General features: G+C 40.7%; 1 protein-coding gene across 1 annotated transcript in view; it reads right to left on the minus strand.

Moving 5' to 3' along the window:
• The window catches only part of LOC311116039 (myosin heavy chain, fast skeletal muscle-like), a gene marked incomplete at both ends in the record, with an annotated part of 109,577 nt that extends 96,774 nt beyond the window's left edge, over nucleotides 1-12,803 (minus strand). Inside the window, 4 exons of the mRNA XM_084191173.1 lie at nucleotides 937-964; nucleotides 11,734-11,890; nucleotides 12,104-12,238; nucleotides 12,588-12,803. Of these exons, the coding sequence (XP_084047299.1) occupies nucleotides 937-964; nucleotides 11,734-11,890; nucleotides 12,104-12,238; nucleotides 12,588-12,803 (536 nt within the window). The remainder of the gene's footprint in view (nucleotides 1-936; nucleotides 965-11,733; nucleotides 11,891-12,103; nucleotides 12,239-12,587) is intronic.
• Nucleotides 12,804-15,990: the final 3,187 nt, after the last annotated feature.

The raw sequence follows: 15,990 nt of genomic DNA on the forward strand, positions 1-15,990 counted from the left end.
GATTGACACAAAGAGAGAGAGCGAGAGAGAGAGAGAGAGAGAGAATTAGATAATTAGATAATTATGATCTCCCCAAAAAAATCTGTGTGAATTTAGTAAAGCATTGAAAAAAAAATCAAAATCAACTCACAGGTCTCAATGTCAGCTTTAGCCAGTTTGCTACCTTGGAAGTGAATCCTGATGAATTTACCCTATAGTAGAGCATGGGGGTTAGAAATAGGTCATCTAAATACATCTATAATTTTACCTTGATAGACCCTTTAATTGTTACAGAATGTTGGACATCTATTGATATAACAAAAGGGAACTACTGAAATAAATGTTTCCAATCTAAGGTAACTTTCACAGTATGCCCTTCATACTTACAAAGCGAGACGAGTTGTCGTTCCTCACTGTCTTGGCATTACCGTAAGCCTCCAGCAGAGGGTTAGCTGCAATGATCTGATCCTCAAGAGACCCCTGATTGAGACAAACACAAGTTGCTCAGAAACTGGTAAAGTTAGTTTTTCTCAATCGCTTGAACACAGCCCACCAAACTGAAATGTGTTAGAAAGGTAAAACCTACCTGCATTTTGCTGGGGTCAACTTCCTTCTTGTCACCAGAAACTGCAATGGTGGCAAGTACTGGATGACACGCTTGGTGTTGACAGTCTTTCCTGCACCGGATTCTCCACTGGTTAATATGACAGAGAAAGAGGAGTTTTAGTCACATGTTTAAATGTCAGATTGGCTTTCACTAAGAAATAGCATCGAAAAATACACTGTTGACCTGGTTTCTTACATAAGTAAATCATTAACAAATATTCCCACTCATCAACTTATTATTACGCATAGCCTAAGCCATTCATAATGTAATATATTTTCATCACACCCAAGTGACCCAACATATTGCAGCAGAAACACTTTCTCAAGTGAGATTTTTAGTACACAACTCACGTAATCAGGACGGACTGGTTCTCCTTGTCTGTAACCAAAAAACATATTGCTTATCATACTCGAGCAACATTCTGGGTACATTATTGAATTCATAGCATCATCATGAATTTCATTTAGGAAAATTTTTCATTCAAGGTTACTGAAATCAGATATTACCAGCAAACTGTTCCAACCTAGACTAGAAAACAGTAGATAACTCTCTAAAGCATATTTTAACTTCCATCCATCCATGCATCCATCAATCCATCCATCAATCTATCCATTAATCCATCCATCAATCCATCCATCAATCCATCCATCAATCCATCCATTAATCCATCCATAACCACTTATGGACTTTGAGATCCAAGTAGGAAGTAGACCCCAGCAAAATGCAGGAAGGTTGTGGCTTTTAAACTCATTTCAGTTTTCTTGGCTGTGTAAACTTTTATTCCACCAGTGAATCCTGTTTCAAGAAAAGTGTTCAAGCAATCGAGAAAACTGACTTGACCACTTTACCAGATTCTGAGCAACTTGTGTTTGTCTCCATCAGTGGATCTGATCAACGCAGCTAACCCTCTGCTGGAAGCTTACGGTAATGCCAAGACAGTGAGGAACGACAACTCCATATCAACATAGGACAATTTAAATGTTTCTGTATCTCTTGCTACCTCTGTCCCTAAGCAGTTTGATTGTCTCGTTCTTAACGTGGGCCTTGGTCATAATAACCAGCTGACACTAATGGGAGTTCATCACCCTCCCTCGGCTCTCTCATGTGCTCTTAACAATTTATCTGAATTGGTATCTAAGTGTGGTCAATCTGAACTATTTATGATGGGTGATTTTATTGACTGGAGGTCACCAGTGTCAGATACGCTGAAAGATATTTGCTCTGAGCTAAACCTGTCTCAGCTGATAACTGAGCTTATAATAATAATAATAATATGCCATTTAGCAGACACTTTTATCCAAAGCGACTTACAGTCATGCGTGCATACATTTTTGTATATGGGTGGTCCCGGGGATCGAACCCACTACCTTGGCGTTACAAGCGCCGTGCTCTACCAGCTGAGCTACAGAGGACCACGGCCAAATCCTAAAGATCCATCGAAATCTACCCTGATTTATCTTATTTTCACAATAACGCCAGATGAATATGTTGCTGGTGGGGTTTTCCCACAGGATTTTTGTGACCGTTGCCCAGTTGTCTGTGTCAGAGATGTGAAAATGTGTACATCTAAGCCTTGTGTAATCACTAAGAGGCACTTAAAAAACGTTAGTGAACAAGCTTTTTTTTACATGATCTATAATTGAGTGACCTTGACTGTATCTCAGCTATCCCTGAACCTGATTTGTCTTTAAGCTTTTTTCCAAATATCTTCAATACTATTGTAGATAATCATTGCCCCTTCAAAACTGATTCATCTGAAGTCATTCATAAGAGAATTGTTGCCTTGGTCAAGGCCAGGAACACAGGCTTAGGCCCGGATTGGTAATCTTTTAGACAACTGAGGACTCAATGTGTAAGACTGACCAAGAAAGCTAAATCTGATTATTTTGTAAATACTCTTTCTGATTGTAATGGGAACCCGGCAAAATTCTGGAAAACTGTCAAATCTCTAAAGGGTTGCACTTCCTCCTCTCTGACCCAACTAATTCATTCAGACTCTGGCCCCATTACGGACAAAAATGCTATCATTGATGCATTTAATCGTCTTTTTATTTCAGCTGGCTATCTTTTTTGAAAGAGCATCTAACCCTTGTATCTCTGAGAGTGGGCTGAACTGTCACGCTCGTCTAAGGAGGAGGACCAAGGCGCAGCGTTGAAGGCAAACATCTTCTTTATTTAATAAATGATCACACGATCAAAACAAAACGAAACCGTGACGTCCCTGGTTACATACACCAACCAACACGGAACAAGAAACCACAAACACAAAGTGAAAGACAGACAGTTAAATATGGCTCCCAATCAGAGACAACCAGCTGACACTCGTTGCCTCTGATTGGGAGTCACTCAGGCCAACATAGAAATACAAACATAGAATTACACACCCTGGCTCAACATAACAGTGTCCCCAGAGCCAGGGCGTGACAGTACCCCCCCCTAAAGGCGCGGACTCCGACCGCGCCAACTAAATACCACAGGGGAGGGACCGGGTGGGCACTCCGCCTTGGCGGCGGATCCGGCTCCGGGCCTGATCCCCACTCCCTCTCCAACCCCCCAAAGTACCCCTGGTCCGGTCTGGCCCCGCTGGCCGGAGCTGGACTGCACACTGATGGAGCGGATTGCTCTAGCTCCGGCGTAACGCATCTGACCGGTGCCGGACCAGGCACCAGTGGAACAGGCACGGGCCGTGCCGGACCGACGACGCACACCACTGGCTTGGTGTGGGGAACAGGCACGGGCCGTGCTGGACTGACGACGCACACCACTGGCTTGGTGTGGGGAGCAGGAGCGGGCCGGACAGGGCAGACGAAACGCACCACTGACTTGGTGCGGGGAGCAGGCCGGGCCGAGCTGGCGACACGCACTGTAGACTTGGTGCGGGGAGCAGGAACGGGCAGAGCCGGGCTGACGAAACGCACCACAGACTTGGTGCGGGGAGCAGGAATGGGTCGGACTGGGCTGGCGACGCGCACCACAGACTTGGTGCGGAGAGCAGGAACGGGCCGGACAGGGCTGACGAAACGCACCACAGACTTGGTGCGGGGAGCAGGAATGGGCCGAGCCGGGCTGACGAAACGCACCACAGACTTGGTGCGGAGAGCAGGAACGGGCCGGACAGGGCTGACGAAACGCACCACAGACTTGGTGCGGGGAGCAGGAATGGGCCGAGCCGGGCTGACGAAGCGCACCACTGACTTGGTGCGGGGAGCAGGAACGGGCCGAGCCGGGCTGACGAAGCGCACCACTGACTTGATGCGGGGAGCAGGAACGGGCCGAGCCGGGCTGACGAAGCGCACCACTGACTTGGTGCGGGGAGCAGGAACAGACCGGACCGTACTGGGGACACACACCACTGGCCCTACATCGGGATCTGGAACGGGCCGGACCGGACTGGTAACACACCCCAGTACCTCTCGCCGTGCCTCTACACCTTCCATCCCCTCTTCTACCAGTGGCCCCCGTAACCTGGCGGCCTCCTCTGCCAACCCGCTGGACCGCTCTACCGCGGCCTCCTGCTGCCCCGACGTCGTGAGCCCCCCCCTAAAAAATTTCTGGGGGTCTCTCCTCCCCGTGGGCCAGGCCTCTATCGTTCTCACCCAACTCTAGCTCTTCTGCCCCCAATTCCAGCCATTCTGCTCTTCATTAGACTTGACCCAGTCGAAACTCTTCCTCCACTGTTCCCAAGTCCATCCACTCTGCTCTTTACAAGGCTGGACCCAGTCGAAGGTTGCCACGGAGATCTGCAAGCGATTCCCCAGGCGATGGCTCCTGGACACGCTGCTTGGTCCAGTTTTGGTGGTTTCTTCTGTCACGCTCGTCTAAGGAGGAGGACCAAGGCGCAGCGTTGAAGGCAAACATCTTCTTTATTTAATAAATGATCACACGATCAAAACAACAAAACGAAACCGTGACGTCCCTGGTTACATACACCAACCAACACGGAACAAGAAACCACAAACACAAAGTGAAAGACAGACAGTTAAATATGGCTCCCAATCAGAGACAACCAGCTGACACTCGTTGCCTCTGATTGGGAGTCACTCAGGCCAACATAGAAATACAAACATAGAATTACACACCCTGGCTCAACATAACAGTGTCCCCAGAGCCAGGGCGTGACATGAATGCTGATTCAGGAATTTTGCAGATTGAAAACGGTAGTCAAGATTTTGCATATCAGTAAATCACAGAAAAATAAGTCCTTGATGCCTTACTTTCTATAGATACCTAGATATCCACAGGGGCTGACCAATTGGAGCCGGGTCTGCTCAAGTGTGCTGCCCCCCGCATTGCTGGCTCAGTAACCCATATCTTCAATTTAACATTGTTAACAGGAAATATTCCAAAAGTATGTAAAACAGCTTATGTGCTGCCAGTCCATAAGGGCAGGAATAGTAGTTATCTTGATAATTATCGTATCATCTCCAGGCTTTCATGCTAAGATTCTCAAATCAAAACAAGCAACTTCACACTTTTTATCTGAGCATAGTACTTTAAATATAAATCAATCAGGGTTTAGGCCAGGGCACAGCACCTATCACAGCAACCACATTAGTTGTTAATGATATTGTCAACGCTTTAGACACTAAACTGAATTGTGCCGCCTTGTTTGTGGACCTTTTCAAAAGAGTTTGATACTGTTGATCATGCTATTTTATTGAACAAGTTGTCCTCGATTGACCTGAGCTTTGACGCCTGCTTATGGTTTCATGATTATCTTAGCGACAGAACTCAAGCCATCGTAATTGATGGGGTTAAGTCCGAATTTCTTGAGGTACATAAAGGGTCGATACTAGGACCAGTTCTTTTCACCATTTATATAAATGCTATCTGTTAAAAATTGTACATTTCTTCTATATGCGAAATTTGCTATTATGTACACAATTGTTCAGACTGCTGACCTGGCTGTGTCAAGTCTAATCTGCAGCTGTAAAGGAAGCCCTTACTGATTTAAAAACTCGTGCATAATATTGTCAAAACTAAATACATGTTGTTTTCAAGTTCTTGTAAGATTATTTCAGATGGATTACATCTTCACACATCAGATGGTTTTATAATTAAACGAGTCCCTGCACACAAATACCTTGTTATTTTTTATTTGAAAATGATTCATCATTTAAAACACATACGAATGAGCTTGTTAAGAAACTACGTTTTAAAGTGTGCTTTTTTTTGTTTTTTACAGAAACAGATCTTGTCTCTCTCTAGTCAACAGGAAGCAGATTGTGCAGTCAGCCTTTCTACCTGTTCCTGATTATGGTGATAGTATTTATCAGCCTTTCTACCTGTTCCTGATTATGGTGATAGTATTTATCAGCCTTTCTACCTGTTCCTGATTATGGTGATAGTATTTATCAGCCTTTCTACCTGTTCCTGATTATGGTGATAGTATTTATCAACCTTTCTACCTGTTCCTGATTATGGTGATAGTATTTATCAACCTTTCTACCTGTTCCTGATTATGGTGATAGTATTTATCAGCCTTTCTACCTGTTCCTGATTATGGTGATAGTATTTATCAACCTTTCTACCTGTTCCTGATTATGGTGATAGTATTTATCAACCTTTCTACCTGTTCCTGATTATGCTGATAGTATTTATCAACCTTTCTACCTGTTCCTGATTATGGTGATAGTATTTATCAGCCTTTCTACCTGTTCCTGATTATGGTGATAGTATTTATCAGCCTTTCTACCTGTTCCTGATTATGGTGATAGTATTTATCAGCCTTTCTACCTGTTCCTGATTATGGTGATAGTATTTATCAGCCTTTCTACCTGTTCCTGATTATGGTGATAGTATTTATCAACCTTTCTACCTGTTCCTGATTATGCTGATAGTATTTATCAGCCTTTCTACCTGTTCCTGATTATGGTGATAGTATTTATCAACCTTTCTACCTGTTCCTGATTATGGTGATAGTATTTATCAGCCTTTCTACCTGTTCCTGATTATGGTGATAGTATTTATCAGCCTTTCTACCTGTTCCTGATTATGGTGATAGTATTTATCAACCTTTCTACCTGTTCCTGATTATGCTGATAGTATTTATCAGCCTTTCTACCTGTTCCTGATTATGGTGATAGTATTTATCAACCTTTCTACCTGTTCCTGATTATGGTGATAGTATTTATCAGCCTTTCTACCTGTTCCTGATTATGGTGATAGTATTTATCAGCCTTTCTACCTGTTCCTGATTATGGTGATAGTATTTATCAGCCTTTCTACCTGTTCCTGATTATGGTGATAGTATTTATCAACCTTTCTACCTGTTCCTGATTATGGTGATAGTATTTATCAGCCTTTCTACCTGTTCCTGATTATGGTGATAGTATTTATCAACCTTTCTACCTGTTCCTGATTATGCTGATAGTATTTATCAACCTTTCTACCTGTTCCTGATTATGGTGATAGTATTTATCAGCCTTTCTACCTGTTCCTGATTATGGTGATAGTATTTATCAGCCTTTCTACCTGTTCCTGATTATGGTGATAGTATTTATCAGCCTTTCTACCTGTTCCTGATTATGGTGATAGTATTTATCAACCTTTCTACCTGTTCCTGATTATGGTGATAGTATTTATCAACCTTTCTACCTGTTCCTGATTATGGTGATAGTATTTATCAGCCTTTCTACCTGTTCCTGATTATGGTGATCGTATTTATCAACCTTTCTACCTGTTCCTGATTATGGTGATAGTATTTATCAACCTTTCTACCTGTTCCTGATTATGCTGATAGTATTTATCAACCTTTCTACCTGTTCCTGATTATGGTGATAGTATTTAACAGCCTTTCTACCTGTTCCTGATTATGGTGATAGTATTTATCAGCCTTTCTACCTGTTCCTGATTATGGTGATAGTATTTATCAGCCTTTCTACCTGTTCCTGATTATGGTGATAGTATTTATCAACCTTTCTACCTGTTCCTGATTATGCTGATAGTATTTATCAGCCTTTCTACCTGTTCCTAATTATGGTGATAGTATTTATCAACCTTTCTACCTGTTCCTGATTATGGTGATAGTATTTATCAGCCTTTCTACCTGTTCCTGATTATGGTGATAGTATTTATCAGCCTTTCTACCTGTTCCTGATTATGGTGATAGTATTTATCAACCTTTCTACCTGTTCCTGATTATGCTGATAGTATTTATCAGCCTTTCTACCTGTTCCTGATTATGGTGATAGTATTTATCAACCTTTCTACCTGTTCCTGATTATGGTGATAGTATTTATCAGCCTTTCTACCTGTTCCTGATTATGGTGATAGTATTTATCAGCCTTTCTACCTGTTCCTGATTATGGTGATAGTATTTATCAGCCTTTCTACCTGTTCCTGATTATGGTGATAGTATTTATCAACCTTTCTACCTGTTCCTGATTATGGTGATAGTATTTATCAGCCTTTCTACCTGTTCCTGATTATGGTGATAGTATTTATCAGCCTTTCTACCTGTTCCTGATTATGGTGATAGTATTTATCAGCCTTTCTACCTGTTCCTGATTATGGTGATAGTATTTATCAACCTTTCTACCTGTTCCTGATTATGGTGATAGTATTTATCAACCTTTTTACCTGTTCCTGATTATGGTGATAGTATTTATCAGACTTTCTACCTGTTCCTGATTATGGTGATAGTATTTATCAGCCTTTCTACCTGTTCCTGATTATGGTGATAGTATTTATCAGCCTTTCTACCTGTTCCTGATTATGGTGATAGTATTTATCAACCTTTCTACCTGTTCCTGATTATGGTGATAGTATTTATCAACCTTTCTACCTGTTCCTGATTATGCTGATAGTATTTATCAACCTTTCTACCTGTTCCTGATTATGGTGATAGTATTTATCAGCCTTTCTACCTGTTCCTGATTATGGTGATAGTATTTATCAGCCTTTCTACCTGTTCCTGATTATGGTGATAGTATTTATCAGCCTTTCTACCTGTTCCTGATTATGGTGATAGTATTTATCAACCTTTCTACCTGTTCCTGATTATGGTGATAGTATTTATCAGCCTTTCTACCTGTTCCTGATTATGGTGATAGTATTTATCAGCCTTTCTACCTGTTCCTGATTATGGTGATAGTATTTATCAACCTTTCTACCTGTTCCTGATTATGCTGATAGTATTTATCAGCCTTTCTACCTGTTCCTGATTATGGTGATAGTATTTATCAACCTTTCTACCTGTTCCTGATTATGGTGATAGTATTTATCAGCCTTTCTACCTGTTCCTGATTATGGTGATAGTATTTATCAGCCTTTCTACCTGTTCCTGATTATGGTGATAGTATTTATCAGCCTTTCTACCTGTTCCTGATTATGGTGATAGTATTTATCAACCTTTCTACCTGTTCCTGATTATGGTGATAGTATTTATCAGCCTTTCTACCTGTTCCTGATTATGGTGATAGTATTTATCAACCTTTCTACCTGTTCCTGATTATGCTGATAGTATTTATCAACCTTTCTACCTGTTCCTGATTATGCTGATAGTATTTATCAGCCTTTCTACCTGTTCCTGATTATGGTGATAGTATTTATCAACCTTTCTACCTGTTCCTGATTATGGTGATAGTATTTATCAGCCTTTCTACCTGTTCCTGATTATGGTGATAGTATTTATCAGCCTTTCTACCTGTTCCTGATTATGGTGATAGTATTTATCAGCCTTTCTACCTGTTCCTGATTATGGTGATAGTATTTATCAACCTTTCTACCTGTTCCTGATTATGGTGATAGTATTTATCAGCCTTTCTACCTGTTCCTGATTATGGTGATAGTATTTATCAACCTTTCTACCTGTTCCTGATTATGCTGATAGTATTTATCAACCTTTCTACCTGTTCCTGATTATGGTGATAGTATTTATCAGCCTTTCTACCTGTTCCTGATTATGGTGATAGTATTTATCAGCCTTTCTACCTGTTCCTGATTATGGTGATAGTATTTATCAGCCTTTCTACCTGTTCCTGATTATGGTGATAGTATTTATCAACCTTTCTACCTGTTCCTGATTATGGTGATAGTATTTATCAACCTTTCTACCTGTTCCTGATTATGGTGATAGTATTTATCAGCCTTTCTACCTGTTCCTGATTATGGTGATAGTATTTATCAACCTTTCTACCTGTTCCTGATTATGGTGATAGTATTTATCAACCTTTTTACCTGTTCCTGATTATGCTGATAGTATTTATCAACCTTTCTACCTGTTCCTGATTATGGTGATAGTATTTAACAGCCTTTCTACCTGTTCCTGATTATGGTGATAGTATTTATCAGCCTTTCTACCTGTTCCTGATTATGGTGATAGTATTTATCAGCCTTTCTACCTGTTCCTGATTATGGTGATAGTATTTATCAGCCTTTCTACCTGTTCCTGATTATGGTGATAGTATTTATCAACCTTTCTACCTGTTCCTGATTATGCTGATAGTATTTATCAGCCTTTCTACCTGTTCCTGATTATGGTGATAGTATTTATCAACCTTTCTACCTGTTCCTGATTATGGTGATAGTATTTATCAGCCTTTCTACCTGTTCCTGATTATGGTCATAGTATTTATCAGCCTTTCTACCTGTTCCTGATTATGGTGATAGTATTTATCAACCTTTCTACCTGTTCCTGATTATGCTGATAGTATTTATCAGCCTTTCTACCTGTTCCTGATTATGGTGATAGTATTTATCAACCTTTCTACCTGTTCCTGATTATGGTGGTAGTATTTATCAGCCTTTCTACCTGTTCCTGATTATGGTGATAGAATTTATCAGCCTTTCTACCTGTTCCTGATTATGGTGATAGTATCTATCAGCCTTTCTACCTGTTCCTGATTATGGTGATAGTATTTATCAACCTTTCTACCTGTTCCTGATTATGGTGATAGTATTTCTCAGCCTTTCTACCTGTTCCTGATTATGGTGATAGTATTTATCAGCCTTTCTACCTGTTCCTGATTATGGTGATAGTATTTATCAGCCTTTCTACCTGTTCCTGATTATGGTGATAGTATTTATCAACCTTTCTACCTGTTCCTGATTATGGTGATAGTATTTATCAGCCTTTCTACCTGTTCCTGATTATGGTGATAGTATTTATCAACCTTTCTACCTGTTCCTGATTATGCTGATAGTATTTATCAGCCTTTCTACCTGTTCCTGATTATGGTGATAGTATTTATCAGCCTTTCTACCTGTTCCTGATTATGCTGATAGTATTTATCAAAGTGCAGCTGCCTCTACTCTTAAACTCATGGAGGCCATTTTTCATAACGCCATGATTCATTTTATCATAATGCCCTTCGTTTTATCACAGGAGACCGTTGTATTAATCATCTCTGTGTTCTTTACCATAATGCCCTTCGTTTTATCACAGGAGACCGTTGTATTAATCATCTCTGTGTTCTTTACCAAAAGGTCGCCTGGACCTCTTTGATGTCACGTTGATCACATCGTTACGCTCTATTTGTTTACAAAGCCCTGCTCCACTAGCTTCCGACTGACCTAACGTCACTGTTAAGATTTAAAATGACTAGTTACCAAAACCCTGTTCACAGGGTCGGTTAATAACTCTGGAGACTCCTTTGGTGTGTAAATAGCTAGGGACGACAGCATTTAGATTTCTTGCCCCACATGTTTGGAAAGATGAATCCAAAATACATTTAGAATAGATGTGTTAGTGTCCCTGGGGCACATCCATCCATCCATCCATCCATCCATCCATCCATCCATCCATCCATCCATCCATCCATCCATCCATCCATCCATCCATCCATCCATCCATCCATCCATCCATCCATCCATCCATCCATCCATCCATCCATCCATCCATCCATCCATCCATCCATCCATCCATCCATCCATCCATCCATCCATCCATCCATCCATCCATCCATCCATCCATCCATCCATCCATCCATCCATCCATCCATCCATCCATCCATCCATCCATCCATCCATCCATCCATCCATCCATCCATCCATCCATCCATCCATCCATCCATCCATCCATCCATCCATCCATCCATCCATCCATCCATCCATCCATCCATCCATCCATCCATCCATCCATCCATCCATCCATCCATCCATCCATCCATCCATCCATCCATCCATCCATCCATGAGAGCTCGTACCAATCTGCATGAACTGAAAGGCGTTGTCAGAGACGGAGAAGATATGGGGTGGAGCCTCCATCCTCTTCTTCCCTCTGTAGGCGTTGACAACCTCCATGTCGTACACAGGAAGCCACTTGTAGGGGTTCACCGTGGCACAGAAGAGCCCAGAGTAGGTCTGGATGAAAGGGATTCAACTAAATTAGGGGATTAGCTCAATCAGATTGACTTTTACCTGGATTTATGTGAGGATGTAGGTGTACTATGGGATACTAATGTAGGTCTACTGTATTGGTATGTTTTGGTTTCTACCATTCATTTATGTTTAGTACTGTATGTGTGTGTTTCTCATGTTCATGTGTGTGTGTGTGTGTTTATGCAGGTATCTTACATAGATCATCCATGCTGCATAACGCTCTTTGAGGTTATACAACACAGAGGCTTCATTCAGGTAAGTCATCATGGCCATGTCCTCAATCTTGTCGTACTTAGGGGGGTTCATCTGGTAGACGTCTGCGTCTTTGAACTCTTTTCCTGCCTGAAACCGTCAAATATATACATGACTGAATACTTTTTGATCATTAAATACGAGTTCAATCTTTAAATATATATTTTTAACTGCATACCCCCATCTAATCCAACTACTTTGTTATCACCCACTGACACATACATGGTGATTCTTAACTAGTCCATATAAATTTGTAATTAGCAGCGATAAAATGTATGTGTTTGAAGGTTATATTCTGCTTACAAAAAAACCAGAGGAATCCTTCTCAATCTATCTTTTGTTACTGATTTCATTTTGCCTGTTGGCATGTTTGGATAATTTTGATGTTTATTTCAAGAAATGGAGTAATTGCACCAATCAGGCTTACGTCCTTAGTGCCGTCAGGATGCGTGACTGTTACAGTACACTTCCCATCAGCCCTTGCAGTGACCAGACCCTTAAGGTACAGCTCCTTGGGGTCTGCCACATAGCAGGCGTTCTTTGAATCAAACGGTGCGGTTTGTGCCTCCATCCTCTCCTTCTCAGGCTTACGGAGGTATATGGCAGCCTTGCCGTAGATTTGCATCTCCGCGTCCGTACTCATGGTGACGGATCACTAGGAAAGAGATGAGACAAGAAAACATGATTGACTCTGTGGTGCTTCCTCCCCAGTCAACAGAGCTGTGAGTGGTATCTCTCACAGAACATTTGTCACTTTTCCTATGAAGACTCAAACTATGTCTCACCTTCTTTTCCCCCTCCTACAGATTAATTTGTACTTCTTGGAGGACCCTGGGAAACATTAGGGAGTTGTGAATACGCACAAAAAACGTTTGAATGGCATCATTCAACACAATCATTACGGCCAATTCAACTACAGGTGCAACTTGTAACATTCATTTTCCTATTGGCAACTCACTTTACTACAAATTCTATCAAGAATTCAAATAAAACCCCTGAAAACCCAGTTACATTCTAGACCACCCCCTCAATTTACAAACAGCAGGAGCACTACATTTGACCCTAAATAAAAGCTACAGGTTTGAAGTAAAACACATTTAAAGCAAAAACCTTTTTTCCCCCCCAAAACAACATTTTAAATGAATGCCACTTGATTGCATATTGTAAAATCTGACAAGGGACATGTAAATAAGTCAATCCAGAAGTCAATTCCAACAGTGCAGTTAGCTACTGACTCAGATGCTGAGCACAAAAAAATTATACAAATGGAAACATCTAAGGAGGTGGAGAGTCTTACCACAGAGAAGGAAGGGATCTGACTTATGGATGCTGGGGTCTCAGCCTGCTTATATCTGGTTGAAAGTGCCAACCAAGCAAAAGTTAATTATGGACCACTCTGGTAAAGGAAATGGATCGGATGAGAGACCTCTGTATTTCTGTGTCTCACTAGCGCCACCAACTTCCAGGAGCGCAAACACTCCCATTACATGACTTTTTAATGTCATATTTGTCTCTGAATTGAATTGAATTAACATCAGTAAGAGATGTCATTACTAATAATGATGACAGTATCAAAAGTTTGAGTTATCAGATTGACTCCAATGTTACTACCATTGCCCCTCAAATACTGTAATGGAGTCCATGTTACCCCACTACCACTAAAAACATTTCATAATAATCTGACTTTATTTAGTTGAGTTACATTAATCTTTATCAACAACTTAATATGTGTATTTTGACCCATGTTTTTCTATTTTGCTTGTCAACACATCTGAACTGTGTCCTCAGTCACCTCATGCTTGTGATTTGTCACCCTGGTGAAACCATATTAAATACATATTTAAAAGCTGGAACAGAAATATTTAGCCTTTCAATTACAGCTTCATCAAAGTGTTCAATCAACTGTGTAGTTATTTATCTACAGTCTGATCTATTGAAGATGCTGCAGGGGCTTTTATTGGTCTCACATTTCAGTTGGCTAAAACCATCCAGTGGGATTCTTAAGGCTTACATAACATCATTACAGTGCTTCAATCATCTCATCCACTCATATTTCTGACAGCAATATAGCTGCCTCAAACTTCTACTACACTCTGAAGTTAACCGTTTAGCAGCTGGTTTTTAATAAAACTGCTATAAAATTAATAGGGGATAATTACAATAAAGTAACAGATTACTTTCAATTTCCATTTGAATTATTCCTTCTCATTACAGTTTTAATATCTTTCTAAAAGACAGCTCTAGCAACTTGTGAAGGAGCCACCATCAGCAGAGACGTTGGTTAAAATGATTTTTAATACATGTATCTGAGCAAGGTCTTCTTTAAAGTCAGACATTTCACAGCTTTCAATGTCGATCACATCTTTTCTGTTTCAAAACCTCTACATTCAAACAGTTGTTCTTTGTGTCTGATGTGGTGCAGCTAAATGAATGTTCAATAGGGTGAATCCATACAGAACGTTCAGACAGAAATGCATTTTAAAGAATAGATACGACTGTCTGTCAGGTAGAATAGAGAATCATGTCAGCTCTATTGAATACATTTCTATTAGCAACGTTCAGAACATTTCACCTGAATACACCTTGCTTGTTTTGTGAGCAGTGTCCACCCAGCACATCAGTACAAGAAGCCCCATAGCGGGGAGCTGCTTAATGCACTAGTTGAGCAGGGGGCTGGACTGGACTGACCATCTGGAAGGACCATCAACGCCTTTTCATTTCTTGGACTGTGCTCTCGTCTTCACTTCAGCCAAGGTTTATTGTTTGGTATATCTGCCAACATTTCCACACAGACTAAATCTGGCACCGATGCCACTGTTATTAGACAGAAGATATTAACTTGGCGTGTTTGTGGGTGGAGAGAACATTTACACCATGCAGACTAAGAATTTATGACATTCAAGTTATTTTAATGTGTAAAGATCTGGCATGATATCTGACCTGTGTTTTTGTATCTGAGGGACATAGTGCTGGGATGTAATATGAGCCTGCATACCATGTGGATGGGCTGTCCAGAACAGGAGTTGCAGGCCTCTGAGATCCTGTTAACTGCCAGACGTCATTAAACAGTTGAGTAAACTGACATGATAAAACTGTCATTGTACATATTTAACATATTTTGGCAGGGCCTTCGGAGGTTCGGACATTAACTCTTGATCCAAGACATTTTAATGGTGCTTTCAACGACTCAGGCTCGCAATGTAGTTTAATCACCACAGACAGGAGTTTGCCTGAGACGCTCAAGAGCCTTGGCTCACGGCAGCACTTTTAACATGATTCAATCCATTAAACTGTCACAGCCAGTCACAATATATGACACGTCACACGCTGTGGCATGGATCCACAAAACAACCGAGCTGGACTCGGGTTCATTCACATCTTATTTTCCAGGTCACATATCAATTCAATTCAATTCAATTCAAAGGACTTTTTTGGCATGGGAAACATATGTTAACATTGCCAAAGCAAGTGAAGTAGATAGTAAACAAAAGTGAAATAAACAATAAATATTAACAGTAAACATTACACTCAGAAGTTCCAAAGGAATAGAGACATTTCAAATGTCATATTATGTCTATATACAGTGTTGTAACAATGTGCAAATAGTTAAAATACAAAAGGGAAAATAAATAAACATAAATATGGGTTGTATTTACAATGGTGTTTGTTCTTCACTGGTTGCCCTTTTCTTGTGGCAACAGGTCACAAATCTTGCTGTTGTGATGGCACACTGTGGTATTTCACCCAATAGAAATGGGAGTTTATCAAAATTAGGTTTGTTTTCTAATTATTTGTGGGTCTGTGTAATCTGAGTGAAATAAGTGTCTCTA

The sequence above is a fragment of the Coregonus lavaretus genome (genome assembly GCF_964263955.1).
Source record: "Coregonus lavaretus genome assembly, contig: HAP1_SCAFFOLD_386, whole genome shotgun sequence".
Classification (NCBI taxonomy): Eukaryota; Metazoa; Chordata; class Actinopteri; order Salmoniformes; family Salmonidae; genus Coregonus; species Coregonus lavaretus.